General features: G+C 40.4%; 1 protein-coding gene across 1 annotated transcript in view; it reads right to left on the bottom strand.

Annotated features, from left to right (window-relative positions):
* Positions 1-23,966, bottom strand: part of KIF13A (kinesin family member 13A) — a 483,305-nt gene that overhangs the window by 304,208 nt on the left and 155,131 nt on the right. Inside the window, 3 exon segments of the mRNA XM_033934590.1 lie at positions 10,660-10,840; positions 10,981-11,073; positions 17,777-17,837. Of these exon segments, the coding sequence (XP_033790481.1) occupies positions 10,660-10,840; positions 10,981-11,073; positions 17,777-17,837 (335 nt within the window).

Below are 23,966 nucleotides of genomic sequence, written 5' to 3'. Positions count from 1 at the left end.
GGGGATAGTAGAGAGAAGAAGAGAGAGGTGACCAAGAGCAGAAAGGGGTGGGAAGGGAGAAAGATTCTTAGCTAGTTGACAGAGGGAGAGAGATATGCCAGACAATGGAAGCCAAGGAGGTGGTTCAGGGTACAAGTGAAAGAGAGTTGCAGAACTGCAGTCGGAATGACAGAGAAGGAACTGAGGAGGCTGAAACCAGAGAAAGGAAAGGCAGGAAGGAATTTCAGGCCTCAGGATAGGTGAATTCTATGCAAAACACTACAAATAAACTTTGCCAAATTTTGAAATACTGTGCGCAGAATTTTCAAATTTTTTTTGCTCAGAATTCCACCAGGAGTAATACTATGACATACTTTGTATTGCTATTTCAATATTTTTACTGCTGTAATTGTCTATTGCTTATGTTGAACTTTTTCTTGCTATACACCACCTTGAGTGAATTGCTTCAATAAGGCGGTAAATAAATCAATACTTGTTTCTGCATGCACATTTAAGCATCATAACAGTGGCCAACAGCAGGACAGATAACTTGTCCTATGTACCTTTTTTTTCTACAAGTTAATATCTGAAGTGAAAAATGTCACAATAAGTACCAGTTCTACTCTCTTTTACAGCAAAACCAAAGGACCTACTTCAAAATCAAATTATTATGGACATTCTTTAAAGTTTAACACTATTTTACACCAAAAGGCTTAACAAATAAAGTACAAAGGTTGACAATTTACTGTAGAGATGTTAGAAGCCTCCTCAGAAGCAAAGTCGACAGTTCTAGTTTCTACTGAAGGGAGATGACATGTCCTTTGAGACATATGTTATAATAATAATAATAATTCTATTCTTATATATCGCCATTCCGAAAAAGTTCTAGGCGGTTCACAACAAGGTGAGCTAATACATGGGATACAGATAAAATACAAATTAGAATAATGGACTTAAAAACAGATAAAGACAGAAAGCATTTATAATGCAGAAAATACCGGCATGGCAGGGAAAGAAGTAATACATAGAACAGATAGAATACATCAAGTTGAATATAAGGAACTTGATTAAAAAAATGAAGCAGAATGCATTAAGATACCAGCCTATCAAAAGAGTTGAGTCTTTAACAATTTTCTAAAATCAAGATAGGAGGAGACCTCTAACATAATTTTTCAAGTTTTATTTATATTTGATTAATCGCTTAATTAAAATTGTTTCTAAGCGAATTACAATATATAAAAGTGACATATAATTAAACATAATACTAAAATAAGAAATAACATATAAGATACTATAAAACTAGCAATTTATACAATGAATACAATTAAAAAAAAAAAAAGAAAGGGAGGATTTATATAACAAATATATATAATGGGTTAATAAATTTATACAATAATGAAAAAGATATCAACATAAAAAGAAAGAATTAGGAAAAGAAGCGTGGAAAAGAAGAAGAAAGGGAAAGAGGAAGAGCTTGAAATGAGAGGGTTCTCTCAAGGAACTTCTTATAATGACAGGATTTTAATGAGGGATATGAAAACAAGTGCACTCTATGTGCGGTCCTGAACCTACTTCAAATTTAGAAAATTGGTAAAAACGAGTTTGTTCAACCGATTTGTAAACTAAGAATTTTTATAGCTCTGTTAATTCAACCAGTAATCTAAGAACTATATAGCTTTCCACTTCTTCCATTACGTAAGATTGTACTGACGACTTTGAATTGTAACCTCTTCGCTGATTGTCCAGCACTTCTTGTTGTAAACCGCCTCGAACTACCATGGCTTTGGCGGTATATAAGAATAAAATTATTATTATTATTTTTGGCGTGACTCAAAGAAAAATGAGACACAAGATAACCTGGTAACAAACCCGAAACTGATTTATAACAAATACAAGAAAATTTGAACAGAATTCTCGACTATCGGCAACCAATGGAGTTTCAAATAAAAAGGAGTGATATGCTCCCATTTTTTTTTAAACCAAAAAATGAGGCGAACGGCAGTATTCTGAATCACTCTCCAAGTTTTTGAAAATTTTCTTGTATCTCTCCCTTTGGCGTAAATCCATTAAAAGAGCAATGCTGTATTCTTCATTCCTGCAACTGTTTGTTTGAAACAGCAACATATATATATATATATTAAACAATGCAATCGCTTACAAACAGTTTGCTAACGAGCTGCTTCTGAAAATAGTCCTAATTTATGTAGTCAATAGGAAACAAAAGTGATTTTGCCTTCTGCTCTATAGAATTGTTGACAACAATTTGACAGCTGTTCAAAATTCCTCCTTGCAGAACAAAACACAGAAGAAAATTAGATATTTTTAGAATTCCTTCTTTTTTACAGAGACATTTATTTATTTTATCAATTAAATTTTTTATTTTTATTTTTTTAGCACTTCCTCCCATAAAAGCCCAGAATGGGTTACAGGTTTACAGATACAAGAGTCGTGAGGAAAATATGTCAAAACATATAGCGGTGGACAATCCAAAGCAAACATTATTTAGTCAGCAGAATAGACTCAACACTGACAGTGTTTCGACAGTTCTGCCTTTGTCAAAAGTCTAATCTCTCAGCACAATATATGTGTATTGGTTCTAGACTTGCAATTCACATTCATCAATCTTGGAGACATTGAAGGGAGAAAATCTGCCAGCAACAGTGCATACGGCAGTGTCGCATGTCACTCTTGGATCTGGATTGCTCTCCCTGTCGTAGAGGCCTTTCTGGCTATTCTCTCTACTGAACTTATAAGTTTACATACATAATATGTTTAGCATTTCTTAAATATGTATATGCATGTAATTTTGTAAACCGCATATATAAATTTTTTAATAAATAATATAGATCACTAATAAGATAGTAAGAACAAAGACTTTTAATAGTAACAGTGATCTGATAGTTGGTGAGAATTGGTTCCATAATCTAGGCAAGAGATGAGAGTAAACATGTTTGTGGGCATTTTCTATTTGAAGGCTATATACTGGAGGTATACAATCGACTCCACCTAAGTGCACGTCAGTTAAGCACATGCTTCGGTTATCTGCAGCCTACCACCATGGTCCCGTTTTTTTACATTAAAGTCAATGGACGTAAACTCTGGATATTTGCAATTCTAATAAACACACAATCCACTTATGTATACTGATGTTATAGGTCCCACTTCTATTTGTTCATGTTACGTTCACTCCGGTTAAAAGTAATCACATTCTCACGTTGATAAGCCATGTGTTTCGGATCAGCAATCTAGGCCTGGCCAGGTGTTCGAACTTTCGAAACTGCACCATGGCGTCTCGTGGAGAAAAATCTTTGTCTTTGGCTGAACGTGTCCAACACGGTGGTCAAAAGTCATTGTCTTTAGCTGAACATGTCGATGTTTTAAAGAGACTTGACCAACAGGAGAGTCAGGTCTCTATAGCAAAACATTACAGCGTTCATCCTAGCCAGATTTCTCTGGCAAAATAACAGCAATCCTACCAGGAAACGGAAAAGAATTGGGAAGGCTGGAGACGTTGAACAGACGTTGCTGTGATGGGTTGCTGAAGCTAGATGTCATCAATTGTCAATCAGTGGGCCTCTGCTGATGGAGAAAGCAGCACAGCTATCCAAAGAACTGGGCGTAGAAGACTTCAAAGCAACAAACGGATGGCTGGAGAGGTGGAAGGTTCGTAACCATAAAATTTAAGAAGCAGCATGGCGAAAAACAAGATGTGGATGAGTTTGATGCAGAAAGATGGGTCATAGAAGTGTTGCCATCAGTCATTGATGGATATGAACCATGCGACGTTTTCAACACCAATGAGACAGGCCTGTACTGGCGTGCCATCCCTGATGGAATATTGACTTTCAAACGCAGCAAAACTGTTGGCTTCAAAATGCCAAAGGAATGATTGACATTGCTGCTCAGTAGCAATATGAATGGTAGTGAAAAGCGCGAGCCACTGGTGATTGGGAAGAATTGAAATCCTCGGTGCTTCAAAAACATTAAACACCTGCCTGTTGAATATGAAAGCAACAAAAACGCATGGATGACGGTGACACTATGGATTGAATAGTTGCAGAAGCTTGAAAATCTGATGAGAAGGCGTAAGAGGCACATTGTAATGCTGTGTGATAACTGTGCAGCACAAAGCAATGACATAAGACTAACCAACATCAAACTCATATTTCTGCCACCAAACACAACCTCTTTGATCCAAACGATGGACCAGAGGATAATCGCCAACTTCAAACGTCATTATGTGATGACAGTGATGATGCAAGCATGGAATCCAGCCCCCGAGCTGATGAGCTGGCAAGAAAAATGACGGTGCTCGACTCTCTTCACATGGTACGGGAGGTGTGGGGCGAGTCTCATCATCCACGATTTCAGATTGCTATCAATGGGCGAGCTTCGTTCATGCATCTGATGAGACAACTGAAGCTGACACTTCGTCCATTGAACTCCCAGTTGGACTCTCGCCATAAGAGTCTGAGCTGACAGCACTAATTTCGATATCTGTAGTCATAAAGGACACTGCAGACAACCAAGAGTTTGATGAGGATGGAGATACTCCTGCGGTCATCATGAGTAATGAAACACCTGCAGAGATTATTTCCTTCTTGGACGTGCTGAAGTCCCTACACACACTGCGTTGTTATCTGGAGATAAATGGATGGCATGACTATTGACAGTTTTACAGCATCAGTAAACAGATACACAGCCTGAATCATGCAATCTGCGTGCAGAAAACAATGATTGATTATTTTAGTAGAATGTTGGTTTAAAAAAAGGTTTATTTTTTTCTGTCTGACATTCGAAAGAAACCAGTATTTCAATCTGTTCACTCTATGCAGCCCATTCAGATGCCAGCTTTCACCACCATTCATAGGAAATAGTTCTTCACTGTTTTTGAACTGGCTCTTCTTAGGACTGCTGTAGCTCCAACATTTGGAATATGCTTTGGAATTTTCTTTTTTAACTTTGCTTGAGAAACTATATGAATAAAAAGAATACTAGACTCTTTAAAAAAAAAAAAAAAAAAAGGCTTACAGTGTATTGCATTAAACGGAACAGTGCTGTTTCTAAAACTGAACTGTGTTGAATTGTTTTCAGTATGTTTTTTGCTGAATAAAGGTTTTATTGCATTTGACTACAGCGTACTGTGATTTTTCATGACTAAAAAGTGGTACTCCAATTAAGCATACACTCCATTTAAGTGCATGTCGTGGTCCAGTCCAGAGGCCTTGCACTCAAGCAGAGTCGACTATAGTCTTCTTTTGTCTTGTGATCTTAGAGATCGGTTTGAGAAACAGGTAGAAAACTTTCCTGGCATATAAACTGGGATCACTTATAGAGGCAAGTGCTGGGGTGATGGAATTGCAAATATGCAGATTTTTCAGTAGGCGAACTGCTGCATTTTGCACACGTTGTAATTGTAGTAGATTCTTTGTAGATAGACCAACAAATAGTGAATTGCAGTAGTCCATGAGGGATAGGACGAAGGCATAAAGTAGTTGGGTAAATTCAGTTTCTGAAAAGTACATTCGAATTTTCTGTGATACTACCTGAGAAACATGACTTGTAAGCGATAGACTAGCGTCAAGTATTACTCCTAGGCTATGAACTTGGTTTATAGCTATAAGAGTTGCATTACCCCAAGAGAAAGAAGGACAAGGGTGAACATAGTTTTTCTTATGAATCCAGAGAAGTCCAGTTTTATATGCATTTAACTGTAGCTTGTTTACAGTCATCCAGTTTTTGATTTATGATAGGCAGCATTGTAATTTTTGGATTTGAGTGTCCTGGTTTGATCACAGCAGATATCATCTGCAAAGGAATGGATTTTAATTTCATATTTCAAAGCGATATCAAGTATTGGTCTAATGCAATCTTTCTCAACTCGATTCTGGAGTACTGTACCCCCTTGCCAGTCAGGTTTTCAGGATATCCACAATGAATAGGCATGAGATTGATTTGCATACACTGCCTCCATTATATGCAAATTTCTTTCATTCATATTCACTGTGGATAGCCTGAAAACCTGACTGGCAAGCGGGTATTCCAGGACCGAGTTGAGAATGCATGTCGGAATATAAAAAATCTCAAGCACGAGTACAAGATGTCCGGGGCGGTACTTGGAGAGATCTCCCAGGAAAGGGACTTGGGAGTTCTGATAGACAAGTCGATGAAGCCATCTGCACAATGTGCGGCGGTGGTGAAAAGGGCGAACAGAATGCTAGGAATGATAAAGAAGGGGATCACGAACAGATCGGAGAAGGTTATCATGCCCCTGTACCGGGCCATGGTGCGTCTTCACCTGGAGCACTGCGTACAGCATTGGTCGCCGTACATGAAGAAAGACACGGCACTACTTGAGAGGGCCCACAGAAGGGCGACTAAGAGGGTTATGGGGTTGGAGGAGTTGCCATACAGCGAAAGATTAGAGAAACTGGGCCTCTTCTCCCTCAAACAGAAGAGATTGAGAGGGAACATGATCGAAACATTCAAGGTACTGAAGGGAATAGACTTAGATAACGACAGGTTGTTCACCCTCTCCAAGGTAGGGAGAACGAGAGGGCACTCTTTAAAGCTGAAGGGGATAGATTTCGTACAAACGTAAGGAAGTTCTTCTTCACCCAGAGAGTGGTGGAAAACTGGAACACTCTCCCGAAGGCTGTTGTAGGGGAAACACCCTCCAGGGATTCAAGACTAAATTAGCCAAGTTCCTACAAGGATGTACGCTGGTAGGGCTAGTCTCAGTTAGGGCGCTGGTCTTTGACCAAAAGGGCCGCCACGTGAGCAGACTGCTGGGCATGATGGATCACTGGTCTGACGCAGCAGCGGCAACTCTTATGTTCTTATGAGAAACACTGGTCTCATGTACAAGTTAAAAAGCAGTGGTAAGGAGTCCTAAGATAAGCTGTATTTAAGTACGTTGGGTTTTGACATATCAGATACTAAAACACATTCTGTGATCTTTGGTCTAAAAAGGAAGAGAACCAGTGTAGTGCAATATCACATATACCAATGTCTGCTAGCCTGGATAAGAGAAGATTGCGATCAAGGGTGTCTAAAGTAGAACGTAAATCTAGAAAAGTACATTTCCCCTTTGTCCAGGAATTTCCAACAGTCACTGAAATGTCTAATAAGACTGTTTCAATACTGTGAAATTTTCTAAACCCTGACTGGTAAATGAAGAGTGCTTTTTGGTTATCTACAGCAGTGGTTCCCAACCCTGACCTGGAGGACCACCAGGCCAGTCGGGTTTTCAGGCTAGCCCTAATGAATATGCATGAAGCAGATTTGCATGCCTGCCACTTCCATTATATGCAAATATCTCTCATGCATATTCATTAGGCCTAGCTCGAAAACCCGATTGGCCTGGTGGTCTTCCAGAACAGGGTTGGGAACCACTGATCTACACTACACAGTCTTGCATTTATACTGAAAAACTTTTTCCAATATCTTGATATGAATGATAGATTTGAGACTGGTCTAAAATTACTTGGTAAATCAGAATCTGAGTTAGGTTTCTTTAGGATAGGACGTACCACGGCTGATTTTCAACTCTTAGGCACCACTCCAGATTGCAGAGATTCAATAGAAAAGGTTCAAAGAAGAGTGACCAAGATGATAAAGGGAATGGAACTCCTCTTGTATGAAGAAAGACTAAAAAGGTTAGGGCTCTTCAGCTTGGAAAAGAGAAGGCTGAAGGAAGATATGATTGAAGTCTACAAAATCCTGAGTGAAGTAGAATGGGTACAAGTGGATCGATTTTTCACTCTATCAAAAATTACAAAGACTAGGGGACACTTGATGAAACTGCAGGGAAATATTTTTAAAACCAATAGGAGGAAATATTTTTTCACTCAGAGAATAGTTAAGCTCTGAAACGCATTGCCAGATGTTGTGGGAAGAGCGGAAAGCATAGCTGGTTTTAAGAAAGTTATGGACAAATTCCTGGAGGAAAAGTCCATAGTTTATTATTAAGACATGGGGGAAGTCTCTGCTTGCCCTGGATCGGTAGCATGGAATGTTGCTATTCTTTGAGTTTTGGCACTAGTGACCTGGATTGGCCACCGTGAGAACGGGCTACTGAGCTTAATGGATCATTGGTCTGACCCAGTCAGGATATTCTTATGTTCTTATGATTGTAAAAAGGCTTCTTTCACTGTCCCTGTAGTGAATTCCCAACTGCCTGACACCGAGGACTGCCTAGGCAGGCACAAAAGAGGAGCCAGGAGCAAGAAGCAACAGGACAGGTAACTCCACATCTGGCCTAAGAAAGCGTAATTGCAGAGAGGTTGGAAATGGTAGACACCACTGGTTCAATCTGCTCAGTGGATGCTGACACAAAACCTTAGTTGTTGTTTTGATATCAGTGTTTATATCAGCCCAATAATAAAACTGCTTATTTTTCTGCTTGCCGTTCATTATGTGATCAGAGAACCAAGCACAGACTGTATATAGTCATCACTTCAACCAAATTCCTTCTAGCATTAAAAGTGGTGGTTCAGCAGTGGGCCAAGACAGGAGGGATCCCTCCTGTCTCCTAACCCAACCAACTCTAACAACTCTCACTTCCCTCCCACCTCCCTGATTAGTAAAAAGCATACCTTTAAAATCCCTGGTGGTACATCAGTGAAACGGGACAGGAGTGATCTTCCTATGTTCCTGCCCCATACAGAGCCATTATCTATTTTGTTTTTGGGAGGGTTTTTTGTAAATTTTTATGTTATTGAACCAAAATACAGTATTTGCAAGCTCAGTCTCTAAAACAAAACCAGAACATCAGATACAATAAACAATGCCATATGGTACAAAGAGTTCTGCTAAACATATACTGTCACTCTTCAGAATATGGCTTAAATTCTCATATCGAGCACCTCCCCCCCCATTCTTTTTCAAACAAACCCAACCCAAACTATCCCCCCCTCTATCCCCAAAATGCAATGAACACTCAGTTAAATATGAAGGCTGAAGCGAAAAAAGTTCCGGTCAGACATGAGAAATCACATGTGCTACAGAAGTAAGAACATCAGGTCACTTGTACAGCTGCAACCTCATGTCAGGAAACATAGCTGGACCACATATTTTGAAAATGTGTAATGCGATTCCTACGCAAAGCAGTTAATATATGCATCAAGGATACATAGTTCACTTTATGGAGCACCGCCTCCAATGGTGGGAGATTAACTTTCTTCCAGGCAGCAGCCAACAACATACGTGCCGCCATCACCAAAGCTATCCACTTACGAAAGTGCTTCAGCAAACTCGGCGGAGCCACATTTAATAAACAACATTTAATGGTCTTACTGACAGGACAGCCCAAGACCTCTGAAGTAAAACCCATAACCTGATCCCAATAATTTTGGGCTTTGGGACAGAGCCACCAAATGTGCAATGTGTAATGTATCTTACACTGTAACTTTCTGTGTGTCGAATTAGGTATAACTTGTACTGGAAACCTTGCATTGTAAGGACTACCATACAAAATTGTAACCAGTAAATTGTATATTATCATTAGCCCCTAGCATGTATCAAATTAGGATAAAACTATGACGCCTATGATATGATTACCGGAACTGCTGCTGTAGCCATGTAACTGATCGCACAGAATGGCTAAAAGCCTCTGATCTCAGCATGTGAGGACCTCCACATCCACTTAGCAGATGCCTATAAGGCTATTTGGAGATCTGGTATACTCTCAAGTGAGACAGTTTCTAGTTGCTGAAGAATTGAATGCTGGAAATGAAGAATTTGTAATTGGTGGGCTATAATCTTTGCAAATGTCATAGGGCCCTGCTAAACCTTTTTCCTCACTAAGTCGAGGAGGCGAAAATCCTTCCCTGGCGGTAAGTTAAATTGCACTGTGGATACTTTAGATTTTTTAATGGCTGATTTAGCAACCAAAGAATGGTGTGGAAGCTGCTGCACATCATGTCCAGGAGCTGTTTGTATTTTGTACTTGAGTTCTAGGCATTTAGAAAATGTGGAAACTGACTAATTGTCAATTCGACAATTGCAATTCGACTAATTGTCAATTCGACAATTGTTAAGTCTTGAAGAAGTTTGTGTACGATAAGGACACTAAACTCTCTATTAGGAGTCTGACAAGAACGAAGAATGGCTTGGAAATCTTTCCTGTCTGTAGTAGAAGTATTTTGATTGAGACTAAGTAGAGCAGAGACTTTCTGTAAAAATTTTGGATAAGAGGTACATGCTCAGTAAGCGAAAAGCTTACTGTAGCTAGGGGAGAGCACTGACACACAGGCTCAGTCTAAGAACTTCTCCAACAAGTGTGCCTGCATTTCCCCTGCTTGTCTCTGGAGAATCAAGATTCTGAGCAGGACTCGCAATTCAGGCTGCAGATCACCATTTTTCAGCCCATCTCTACCATTACTCAACTTCAACTGAGCTTATGCCATGGGGACTTGGACTTCCATATAACAGACTTTATAGATGCAATATCTTAATAATAGAGACTTGAAAATTCTGTACTCTCCAAACATCTGGAATTACTTGCTGAGCAGGAGCCAAATGCTAGCAAGACATTTTCCAGCTGTTCATCGTAAACACTAGTAGAACTAGCCACAATCAGGGAGCCCATTCAAACACTTAATAAAAGTGTACTTTGACATAACTATATTTCCAAGTGTCAGTACTTTTAAAAATGAAAAAAAAAAAAAAACCACTCACCCTTTAGGATCTAAAAGATCCCTAACTTTCTCGTTATATATTTCCATATAGGAGACTTCAACTTTAAAGGTATGTGACTCATCTTCTTCTTCAGAGACCCTCCGAAACAAAGCACAGCAGAGCCGTGGGATCAGGCCTGGCTGATCAGAATTGCCCATCATAGAGAAAGATTTTCCTGAACCTGATGAAAAGAGAAGGGTTGGAGGGAAGAAGAACAGAATCAGTACTGGAGCTACCGAGTTGTCATTATGAGGTATTATAAACAGTAATACAACTACTGAATTTCACTCAGCTGCCAATCAAAGCCAGACAGGCACTCACCTGTTTGCCCATAAGCAAAAATACAAGCGTTGTATCCCTGAAAAGCATTTTCAAGAATTCCTTCTCCAAGGCACGTGAAAACCACTTCTTGACCTACAAAACAGATTTTAAAAATCAGCATTCCATGTGAGAAAGCAAGGACAGCACATGCACAGTTAACTACTCCTCTGGTTCCCTGTAGCATCAGTATACTCCAGGAATATCCCTATAAGAGACACCACATATAGTTTAATCCAAAGATTTTCTGTGGGAGCTTGTGAAGAAGCATCTTCTACAATTTGCCTAAGTTAGAAATGCAACACTCACTCTGATAATGATAGTGGCCTAGGATCAGAGAGGCCTCTCCTAAGAATAATAACCCATTAGAAAACTGTAAGCATGTGAAGGATAAAATCTAAATGTTTGAAAAGGGCTTGTAACCTTTAACCCTTTCAGGACCATAAGGATCGTAGGCCAATTTTTGTGGTTTTGACGACATTTTTATGGTAAAAAGGGCTTGCAGATGCCAAAAAATTGATTTTTTTGGGAAATATCATTATTTTTATTTAAAAAATCACACTTCTGGCTTATGGACAGTGTGGCAAGTGAATCTTCTCGTCAATCTGGCAACGACGCTAATGAATGAATGTCGGAACCAGTTTGTTTACATAAAGGCAGTATCATATGGAATCCGTACATATCAAATTTAGAACTGTAGACTATCCCAATCAAAATTTATAGGATTTTAAAGTTATGGGACAAATATGTCCCTTGGTCCTGAAAGGGTTAAAGGGATGTGAGAGTACCCTAAAGAGAAAAGGATTATTATATATACCCAAATATTAACCAAGATTTTGGGGCCAAAATAATGGCCCAAAAAATGGTGGTCTCAGTTTATATTCGAGTCTACACTTGAGTACCTCTCTAACTAAAAAAATACAACAAACTAAATTTAAACCTACCAGGGGTTTGGCTGTGGGGAACAGAATTGCGGGTCTGGGGCAGGCACGAAATGCAAGGCAGGCAGCTGATTCCTCCCGTCGGTGCCAGCAGTAGTCGTTCATGCTGTTTGCCAGCCGCCAGGAACAGGGGGCGTGAGGAGTCAGCAGCGCATCTGGATTGCGATGAGGCCTGCCTTTGGTCCCGGTCCCGCTAAATCGGCTGGCAATGAAGAAGCCAGACGCCGCAGGGGCCTTCCCTCTGCCAAATCACTATAGTCTCTGCCAGTCTCAATCCCCCCCCCTGGTTACTTCCTGATTTTGAGTTGTGTTTTCCTATTTAGGGGCCCTGTGAATATGCTAGCTTTGAGATATATGCATCAGAGATATTAGTATTACACTTAGTGACTTAGGAGATAGCTGATGGATAGGGGAAGGTGAGCAGTCTTTATAGATTGGCTTACAATGATAACCCAAATTTCTAACCTCTGCTTTATATTAGAGTCAACCTTTTTTACCCCTTTTTGGAGGGAAAAAAGGATACCTCACTTTATATTTGAATCAGTTTATATTCAAGCGTATACAGTAAGTCAGCCTTTGATGCAATACATTCAAGGCTGTTCCACAATAGCAGTAACTGGAGCCTAAGGATCTAATTGGCCCAGGTGCCTAAGGCCCCACACATAGGAGGGGCCTTAAATAACCTGGGCCAATCAGAGCCTTAAACCCCTCCCCGCTGCATTCCAGAATGCACCGGGGAGGGGAACGCCTGCCATTTTGAAGAGGCGGGCCTGCTGGGCAGAGAGGGTAGGCATCCCTCTGGCCAGTCATCTAAGTAAGTAAGTAAGAGGGAGAGGGCAGGGGTTGTCGGAGATGCAGGGGAGGTTTTGTATGGCGGCGGGAGAGAGTGGGCATCTCTCCCACTGTCAGTTGGAGGGCTGTTTGACTTTGGCGGCTCGATTTGTTGTTTGGGGGGATGGGGGAGGGGTTTTCATTTATTCTGTGCATGTGCCCATCGCTATTCACCAGCGATGGGCACATGCAAATTTAGTGAATCTTCACTACTCTCCGCCAACCTCATTTGCATGAGCATTTTTTTTGCAGAAAAGCTCACTTTTTTAAAATCACAACTATAACAGCTGCAACAGTGGCCCGCCAGTTTTTAACGCGACTTTTTAAGAATCTAGGCCCCTGTGAATGTGAGCAGGATACCAAAGATGCAGCAGATTTAATGTTTAAACCATACAGTCAGCTTTCTTTTTTTTTTTTATATCAGCCATAGCATTTATATAATTTATCAGCATGACTGCTCAATATATTTATCATATACTAGGAGTTTATCTTGTTGGGCAGACTGGATGGACCATGCAGGTTTTTATCTGCCTTCATCTACCACGTTACATCTACAGCAACAATGTCAAACTATTTACCCTCTAGGTCTCTGCGTTCTGAGAATTTGGCATTATTAAAAACAAATGCTAATCCAAAATATGCTGAGACCAGTAAAATGGTCTTTTGCTGTGCGGGGGTCAAACTGTGGAATTTACTTGCTTGCTTGTCGGTCAGTTACGAAAATGTTATGACAAAGATAATTTCAGAAAACTATGTTAATGCATTTTTCTAGGAACTGATCCTTGCGATTGTTCTTTTGATGGGCCCTTTACGTGATTTTCTGATGATTATATGTTAGTTTGTTTGATTTTATTTGTCTTATTGAATTATGTATGTAGCGATATGTAAACCATTTAAGTTTAAACAGTATATCAATTTTTAAAAGAAATAAATAAATTCAGCTGTTTTCCTTATAGTTAAGCTCTTTAAGACAGCCCTTTTGCTGGCCTAAATTAAACCACTTACCCCCTCTTCTACAAAGCCGTGCGGCAACAGCCCCGAAGCCCTTTAAATCTCTATGGGCTTCTGGGCCATGACCGCACAGCTCTGTAGAAGAGGGGGTTATCAATGCAGATAGTGGCTGCTTTTTGCTGGCAGTTCGTACAATGGAATAAGAACATTCCACTCCAGCACCATCTGGATAATGGTAGTTGAGTCTAAGAATTTTTAGCAGCCCTATATTAATAGAGCTGCTGAAAATTCAAGGATGAGAGGCAGTTTTATGCTTAATGGCAGCTACTAAGCATACAAGCGCTCTTTAATATTGACAAGAAAAATTATTAGTTGGAGGGCAGACATGCAGAGAGCGATCAGTCAGTAGACTAAAAAGAAATTTTTAATCAAACTCCCCTTTTGTGTTTTAAGACGATAAAGGCATATCAATATCAATAACTGTAGAAAAATATTATATACCCCCTCTTCTACAAAACCGCATTAGCATTTTTTAGCGCAGAGAGCCATGCGGAAAGGCCCGCGCTGCTCCCGACGCTCATTGAGCTCCTATGAGCGTCGGGAGCAGCGTGAGCAATTCAGCGCAGCTCTCTGTGTTAAAAACCACTAGCACAGTTTTGTAGAAGAGGGAGGATAATCTCTTCAATTCACTATGGGAGTATCAAGTTTATCTACATATCAAAAGACTTCAAAACAGAAACTAAATATTTTTCAAAATAGATTTTTGACTTACAAACAGTTGCCCTAAGGCAGGGGTGCCCAACGCGTCGATCGCGATCGACCAGTAGCTCAGGAAGGCAACGCGAGTCGATCGCGGAGCCTATCCCGGGCTCTGTGATAGACTCGTGTTGCCGTCCTGATCTACGGGCCGATCAGCCTTCCTCTCCAGTGTTCTTTCTCCCTAGGGCCTTTTAGCTGGGCGATCCGCCCAGCTGTCATCTGCCACTGCTGAACAAAAAACCAGCTTGGAGATTTCAGCCCGTAGCGAACTTATGCTCCGGGCTCTAACGTGTGCGTGCCGGCTTCTCTTCTCTTCCCTCCGAAACCGGAAGTTATGTCCGGGGGGGGAGGGGAGAAGGGAAGCCGGCGCGCACATGTTGAGAGCCCTGAAGCAAGCGTTCGCTATGGGCTAATGCGGGAGACAAGCATTTGTTCTTCTTCCTGCCGGGTCCTGCCTACTTTCTGTTTCCGCGAAGGCAGGACCCGGCAGCATTTCCCCTAATAGGTCGCTCGCGATCTTGGGCTGATCAGCCTTCCTCTTCCCGATGGCAGAATTGACGTCGGGGAGAGGAATGCTGGTTGGCCGAAGCAGGGAGAGCTTGGGGCCTGTTATTGGTGGCGTTTGGGTCCTAGTCCCCGATGGCAATGGCAGTGGCAGTGACTTGGGGGAGGGCAGGGAGAAAGAAAGAAAAAGGGCAGGCAGGGGGACAGAAGGAAAGAAGAGAAACAGAAAAAAATGAAAGGGAGGCAGAGAGAAAGAAAGGGCAGGGAAGAGGAAGGAAAAGTTGGGGGAAGGAATGAGGTCTGGAGGAGAGGAAGCATACAGGCTAAAAGAAGGGAAGAAAGATTGTATGCACAGTCAGAAGAAGAAAGTGCAACCAGAGACTCATGAAATCACCAGACAAGGTAGGGAAAATGATTTTATTTTAAATTTTGTGATCAAAATGTGTCTGAATTTATATCTGCTGTCTATATTTTACACTAAGGTCCCCTTTTACTAAACCGCAATAGAGGTTTTTAGCGCAGGGAGCCTAGGAGTGTCGAGAGCAGCGCTGGGCATTCAGCGCAGCTCCCTGCACTAAAAACTGCTAACGTGGTTTAGTAAAAAGGGAGGGGGGTATATTTGTCTATTTTTGTATGGTTGTTACTGAGGTGATAGTGCATAGAGTCATCTGCTTTGACCTCTTTGAAAACCCTGGAATAGGAATGATGATTAACATTTTCTATGCGTACAGTGTGCGTTGTGTTTTTTTAAAATTTTATTGTTGGTAGATCATTGTGACTTGGTCATTTAAAAAGTAGCTCGCAAGCCCAAAAAGTGTGGGCACCCCTGCCCTAAGGGGTTTAAATAGAGAATCGGATTGGTCTTCTTTAGTGTGATTTGATTGGTGGTTTCTATCATGTGATACATTAAATGCAGGCAAGACACCATGGCCATTTTGTAACACTGTTAGAGGACTGATATGAAGTTATCCTGAGCTAAGTTAAAGTGAGTTGAAGGAATATGGACTACTGATAATGTTTTTTGGAATAGTATGTATCTCATTTTGTCTATAGAAACGAGTTCTTCTGATGCACAATGTGACAAAACGTAGTGCTCTGTCGGGTGCTCTAGCGGTGGAAATTATGACATGAAAGATTCAAGGAAATTTGAGATAAGTGCTCTTTGCATGAAAGCTACTGACTGAAAAAAAAGTCAAATTTCAACAGAAAATAACAAACTTTTATTAATTATGACAGGGGTTGCCATTCAACATATAACTAACAACTGGAAAAATTACAACAACCTAAATTATACATTTTGGTGGAATACGATATGTCATTTATTTAAAATGGAAAGAACAATAGCAATACAAAGGGGGACATACACTAAATTTATAAAAATATGGGGGCCATTGACAAAATACTGTAATGAATAAATAATAAAAATTTCTTCTTCTTTTCTTCTTATAGGGATTTTTTTTTTTTTTTTCATGACACACATAGAGGGGGGGTAAGGAAAATAATTTATACATAATATATTATAATATATTATACAAAATGTAATATATGAATGAATACTAATAGAAGGGTGGGGGGAGGGAGAAGGGATAAAATTTAATTAGAACATATTGTATTAGATATAAAAATGTTATTGAATATTTATCAATTCTATTCTAATATGTTGTATACTTTCTGTAAAATTTGAAATATTATATTAAAGTAATAAAAGGGTGGGGGGAGGGTAAGGGAGAAAATCAAATTTAGATATATAATGTATTAGATATAAAAGTGATACTATGTAATTATCAATTGTAGTTTAAATATTATGTACACTTTATGTAAAAATTTGAAAATAAAAATAATTGGAAAAAAAAAAAAAAAAAAAAAGAAAGCTACTGACTAGAATAAAAACTACAAACTGGGCTCATGAGGAATTGAGTGTACTTGAAAAGAATCATGTTCATGAGTTACATTCTGATGGTCCACAAAAACTTTTTTGTTCCTATGGTGGGGTCTTTTGATATGCTGTTAAGACTATAAAGAACCTGAACAGATATGTAGTTCTTCTCAACAAAAACAAAGCAATTGTAAATAAGACACACACATTAATAAATATTTCAATTATTTTAATATTTTTGAAACAGGAGGTCCTCAGTGTGATTGCATAGTCATGTGAGCGCAATAGTGTTTAATGCTTAACTCATGCACACCATCCTTGGACCCTCCCTTGTGCTGAAAACAAATTGTGCAAAAAGTGCAAGTGTCAATATAAATAGAGTAGAAAGAGTCATGTAAATTTCACAACCGCAAAAATGTTTTTAGTGCATCAGCAGTTTAAGAATACATTTTAGCACACTTATCTTTGCTGTCCCACCAGGGCTTGAGCTGCTGGATTTTACCCGCGTTTGGTCTTTTTTATTTCATGGCTGGAGCTGACACCAGGTTCTATTGAGCTCGGTTTCGTGAAAACCCCTTCATCGGGAACCTACAGCGATTTTAGCCACCAAAAAATAAGAAGAATAGCAGTTTCATGACAAGGTCAGAAACGCTGAATATTGCGGTGTTACAAAAATATTAAAATAATTGAAATATTTATTAATGTAAGATTTAAAACTGTTCAGAGGGGAGTGTGTGTTTTTTTCACAACTGCTTTGTTTTTGTTGAGAACTACATATCTGTTCAGGATTTTCATAGAAGGGTTTTTTGTATTGATAGTTAAGACTATAAAGGTCATATGCCTTTAAAAAAAATAAATCACAGTTTTAAGAGCAAGCACAGCTAATTTTTCTGAATCCTTTTGGTCACTGCAAACATGAAGGAAATCAGGGACTCACCTGCATATTTAGCAGCATTTGCTTCATCCATGGACCAAAAACAGTAATCAAAAGCAAACACCTGTTCAAGAAAATATAAAAAATACAAAGTAAAATGAAGCTTCAGGGAACCACTGGCAAGTATGCATGGCTGTTAGAACACAGGCAGGCCTGAAACTCAAAGCTATCACTGAAAAGCCCTCAATTAACATACTGTTGCTCTGCTGGTTTATTTCTAGTTACATGCATCAAGAGCTGCAAGCCAAAACAATAGTTAAACAGACTGCAAAACCTTTAGAATGAGTTCCAGTAAAACTGAAATCAGGAAGGAGAAAAGCCCTTTTATCCCAGCTACATGTCTAAACCCTGGCATTATCAAATAAGATCTTACACCCCTGATTATATATTAATACCGTAGGCTGCTGGACCCTTTCAAGTGAAAAGTGGTTTTACAGGCTTTCTTGTTATGCCAAGAAACACAAGAGTAAGTGGAATGGCTCTCAATTCCAAGAAAAAGTGCCAAGATCAAGTGTACGGTAGATGCTGCAAAAGATTTAGTGAAGGCAGCAAAGTATATCCTATAAATCCAGAAAGCTCTTTTTAAGCCCTCTGACCACAAGTAAACACTGGTAGACTAATATAAAAGAGCCTGGATCACCCCCTGTTGGGCACAAACTCCTTGCCCCCAACTCCATCCACACTTACAAGTACCTAGAGAGGACAGAACAGGAGTGAACCCCGGTAACTCCTGCCACAGTGGGATGATTAAGTCTTCAAATTGCACCCATGCTTCAATACATCCCAATATTGGAAGTTTGGTGCCATTAACTGCGATCAATTCCATCCAGTTACTCTTCTAATTTCTCGGGATAAGAGAAATTTCTAAAAACATGGGTAGCCAAAATGGTGGACACCACAGAGCCTGTGTCTACCGTGCATTTAGTTTTTACCCCTTTGATGATTAGATCCACTTTAGGAGACTGCCCCAGAGCTTTTTCCATTCTGTCTTTTCAGATGTCTTCTTCATTAATGCTTTTACAAAATTGCGCTCTAATGGGTCTCTGCAAGATTCTCCTCTCCGGTGACCTTTCTGAAGAGTGATCTCCTCTGTTTGTCTTATGCGTTGTTTTCCTAAATTGATTTTCACTAGTACTCAGTGTTTCTTTCTTTTCAGTCTCAATCATGTTAGATCTAGTTTTTTCACTTAAGACAGTTTCTTGCAATGTGGCCCAGTTGGTAACAATTATAGCAAATGAAATCACCAGTTCCATTACCTCTACCATTTTTTCCATATGAATTTTGAAATCTTTTTTCCCCTATTTTCAAACCTCTCTCCACCATTTCTGGATCTAACAGGTCTATTATCAGACTTTATAAGTCTTTCTTGATTTTTCTCTATCTGTAGTAGTCTCTTAGAAATGTCCTGAAGGAATGAGTCCTTTACTGCTCTTTCGCCCATACTGGTATCTCTTTTAGTTCTAACCACTAAAGGGTTCAGGTCTGCTGGTCTCAACTCATGGTCTCCATCCCATCGAGGTTTCTCCTCTTCTGCTCACCTTATTGCGGCTTGCAGTAAATCCTGAAAAGACATGTTTGGCTGCTCCTCCATTCTCCTATCCATCATCTTTCTGAGAATATCATCATTTAACCCAAAGACAAATTGTTCCTTCAAAGTATTCTCTGGATTATTAATTCTCGCAGGATCTCTTCCCAAGATTGCATATATTCTGTCTTGAATCCCTGGAGGGTGTTTTCCCCTATAACAGCCTCCGGAAGAGCGTTCCAGTTTTCTACCTCTCTCTGGGTGAAGAAGAACTTCTTTACATTTGTATGGAATCTATCCCCTTTTAACTTTAGAGTGCCCTCTCATTCTCTCTAAACCTTGGAGAGGGTGAACAACCTGTCTTTATCTACTAAGTCTATTCCCTTCATTATCTTGAATGTTTCGATCATGTCCCCTCTCAGTCTCCTCTTTTCAAGAGAGAAGAGGCCCAATTTCTCTAATCTCTCACTGTACGGCAACTCCTCAGTCCCTTAACAATTTTAATCACTCTTCTCTGGACCCTCTCGAGTAGTACCGTGTCCTTCTTCATGTACAGTGACCAGTGCTGGACGCAGTATTCCAGGTGGGTGCACCATGGCCCGGTACAGCGGCATGACAACCTTTTCGGATCTGTTTGTGATTCCCACCTTAATCATTCCTAGCATTCTGTTCACCCTTTGCGCCGCTGCTGCGTATTGCGCAGATGGCTTCATTGACTTGTCAACCAGTACTCCCAAGTCTCTTTCCTGGGGGATCTCTCCAAGTACTGCACCGGACAATCTGTATTCGTGTATAAGATTTTTGTTACTGACATGCATCACCTTACACTTATCCACGTTAAACCTCATTTGCCATGTTGCGGCCCATTTCTTGAGCATGTTTATGTCACATTGCAGGTCTTCTGCGTCCTCACTACTCAGAATAACTTTGTATCATTTGCAAATTTAATCACCTCGCTTGTCGTACCAATTTCCAGGTCGTTTATAAATATGTTGAAGAGCACTCCACTCATGACGCTTTTCCAGTCTGAGTTTTGTCCATTTACCCCCACACTCTGTTTCCTATCCACCAACCAGTTTTTAATCCATATGAGTATTTCACCCTTGATTCCATGTCTCACAATTTTTTAAAGTAGTCGTTCATGTGGGACCTTGTTGAACGCCTTCTGAAAATCCAGATATACAATGTCGACCGGGTCACCTGTGTCTATCTGTCTGTTTACTCCCTCAAAGAAGTGCAGCAAGTTTGTCACGCAAGATTTTCCTTCGCTGAAGCTGTACTGAAGCTGTGGTCCTCATCAGATTGTGTCCGTCTAGGTCACAGGTGTCAAAGTCGGTCCTCGAGGGCCAGAATCCAGTCGGGTTTTCAGGATTTCCCCAATGAATCTGCATGAGATCTATTTGCATGCACTGCTTTCAATGCATATTCATTGGGGAAATCCAGAAAACCCGACTGGATTCCGGCCCTCGAGGAGGGACTTTGACACCCCTGGTCTAGGTGATCAATGATATGGTCCTTTATCAGCGCCTCTACCATCTTTCCCGGTACCGAGGTCAGACTCACCGGTCTGTAGTTTCCCGGTTCTCCCCTCAAACTTTTCTTGAATATCAGCGTAACATTCGCCACTTTCCAGTCTTCCAGAATCCTTCCTGATTTGATCGACAGATTGGCTATTAGTTGGAGCAGTTCAGCTATAGTCCCTTTCAGTTCCTTGATTACCCTTGGTTGGATGCCATCCGGTTCCAGGGATTTATCGATTTTAAGCCTATCAATCTGCCTACATACCTTCACTAGACTGACCGTCAACCCTGTCAGTTTCCAGTCTTCGTTTCCTTCGTATAGCCTGTCGGCTTCTGGTATGTTGTGTATATCCTCTTCGGTACATACAGATACAAAAAAATGTGTTTAGTTTGTCAGCGATGGCTTTGTCCTCCTTTAGCACTGCCTGTATTCCATGGTCATCCAATGACCCCACCGCTTCCTTCGCGGGTCATTTCCCCTTAATATATCAAAACAACGGCTTGAAGTTTTTTTAGCTCCTTGGCTATTTTTTCCTCATAGTCTCTTTTGGCCCCTCTTACCGCCTTATGGCACCTTCTTTGATGCTGTTTGTATTTTTCGAGTTTTCATCCGTTTTTGACCTTTTACATTCCTTAAACGAAGTCTTCTTGTCTCTGATCACTTCCTCCACTTATACAGTGAGCCAAGCCGGTTCCTTGTTCTTTTTCTCTTGGATCCTTTGTTGATACGTGGTATACATAGATTTTGCGCTTCGATGACTGTGTCCTTAAAAAGGGACTATGCTTGCTCTAGCGAATTTACACCATGAGTCTCATCGCTTCATAATTTCCTTTTCAGAAGTTCAGTGCCGTGGCCGTCGTTCTGGATCGATGTTTTGCCCCTGTGTCCAGGTCGAAGCGGATCATATTGTGATCACTGCTTCCCAGCGTCCTTTCTACTTCTATGCCTTGCGCCGGTCCTCGTAGTCCATTTAGAATTAAGTCCAGAATTGCATTTCCTCACGTATTTTCCTTGACGAGTTGTTCCAGGAAGCAATCGTCTACAGCATCCAGGAACTTGGTCTCCCTACTGCAGCCGGAGGTGCCTAGGTTCCAGTCTATCCCTGGATAACTAAAGTCACCCATGATAACTGTGTTGCCTCCCTTGCAGTTGCGTTTAATCTTGTCCGACATTTCTCCATCAGTTTCTTCGGACTGCCCTGGGGGTCAGTAGTAGATGCCGATCTTTGTTTCCGTTCCATTTATTCCTGGAATTTTGGCCCATAGAGACTCTACCTTATTTTTCATTTCCGGCGTGTTCTCTCCAGTAGACTCAATTCCCTCTCTGATGTATAGGGCAATACCCCCAGCTTTTTGACCTACTCTGTCTTTGCAGTATAGCTTGTATCCCAGTAGCAGTGTCCCAGACGTTTTCCTCATTCCACCATGTTTCTGTGATGCCGATGATGCCTCACTGGATAGGGATTTCATGTACAAAAAGTACATGGAATAACATCAGATAAGTGGTCGGGCAGAGTACGGTACAGGGATTCAAACAGGGATTGGACGGATTCCTGAGGGACAAAGGGATCGTGGGATACTGAGAGAAGTATCCAGGAAATAAGTATAGAAACCCGACCAGGTCGTGCATGTGCAAAACCGGAGGGTTAGGACTTCGATGGGAAGATAGGACTTCAATGGGAAACCAGGGTGGCAAGGGGGCCCCTTCTGGTAATTCAGACAGGTGACCTGTTTGGGCCGCCGCGGGAGCGGACTGCTGGGCATGATGGACCTATGGTCTGACCCGGCGGAGGCACTGCTTATGTTCTTATGTTCTTAAGTATAATATTACTTTATCTTTAAAAGAAATAAAATCTCTTTCTAAGAACTGTGCTTTCTTTCTCCTGGAGCAGGATACCACGGATCAAGAATTCACAAAGCTGAAGTAAGTATAAAGTCCTTTTATTTTTCTTACTAATTCTTCTTCTTCTTTAATTCTCAATAGTAGGCTCTAGTAAACTCAGTAGACTGATTTCTATTGGAATTTCCTATTTTGTTCAGATCGGTAGCATGGAATGTTGCTACTCCTTGGGTTTTGGCCAGATACTAGTAACCTGGATTGGCCATTGTGAGAACGGGCTACTGGGCTTGATGGACCGTTGGTCTGACGCAGTAAGTCTATTCTTATGTTATTTCTTGGAATGCCTAATTCTTATCCTGTAAATAACTCAAAGTAAGAAACCTGTCTTACTAAATTCCCATTTCCCTGTTTAAAAAGATGGATAATCAATATTCCATTCTAAAAACTCTCCCAATACAGTAACACAGCTTCAAACTAGTTCAAAAATGAATTTTCTTTAAAAGGTAAACATACCAAGCTTCAATTTAACCAAACAACTTAATAACTGCGGTTCCACAATTAAAGGTTATTACAAGTCTTTACAGCTCTTGACAGAATTATAACCACCGCATTCACAGTAAATATTTAATAGCTTCAGAGAAAATTACTGAAATAAGACTATTGAATTATCTAATTAAAATCAAACGTCTCACAGTTTAAAACATTTACTTCCCTGACATGGGATAGGTGGCAAAGTTCAGTTGTAGATTAGGAATTGGTTATCGGATAGAAAACAGATGGTAGGGTTAAATGGTCATTTTTCTCAATAGAGGAAAGTAAACAGTGGTGTGCTGCAGGGGTCTGTACTGGGACCGGTGCTATTTAACTTATTTATAAATGATCTGGAAATTGGAACAACAAGCAAGATGATTAAATTTGCAGATGACACTAAACTGTTCAAAGTTGTTAAAACGTATGCGGATTGTGAAAAATAGTAGGCAGACCTTAGGAAATTGTAAGACTGGGCGTCCAAGTGGCAAATGAAATTTAATGTGGACAAATGCAAAGTGATGCACATTGGGAAGAATAACTTAAATCACAGTTACCAGATGCTAGGATCCACCTTGGGGGTTAGCACCCAAGAAAAGGATCTGGGTAGACAATATGATGAAACCTTCCACCCAATGTGCGGCGGCAGCCAAAAAAGCAAACAGGATACTAGGAATTATTTTAAAAAAGAGATGGTTAACAAGACTAAGAATGTTATAATGCCCCTGTATCACTCCATGGTGTGACCTTATCTAATGTATTGTGTTCAATTCTGATCTC

This window comes from Geotrypetes seraphini, chromosome 2 (genome assembly GCF_902459505.1).
Source record: "Geotrypetes seraphini chromosome 2, aGeoSer1.1, whole genome shotgun sequence".
Taxonomy (NCBI): Eukaryota; Metazoa; Chordata; class Amphibia; order Gymnophiona; family Dermophiidae; genus Geotrypetes; species Geotrypetes seraphini.
This window is presented reverse-complemented; position numbering and strand designations above follow the sequence as displayed.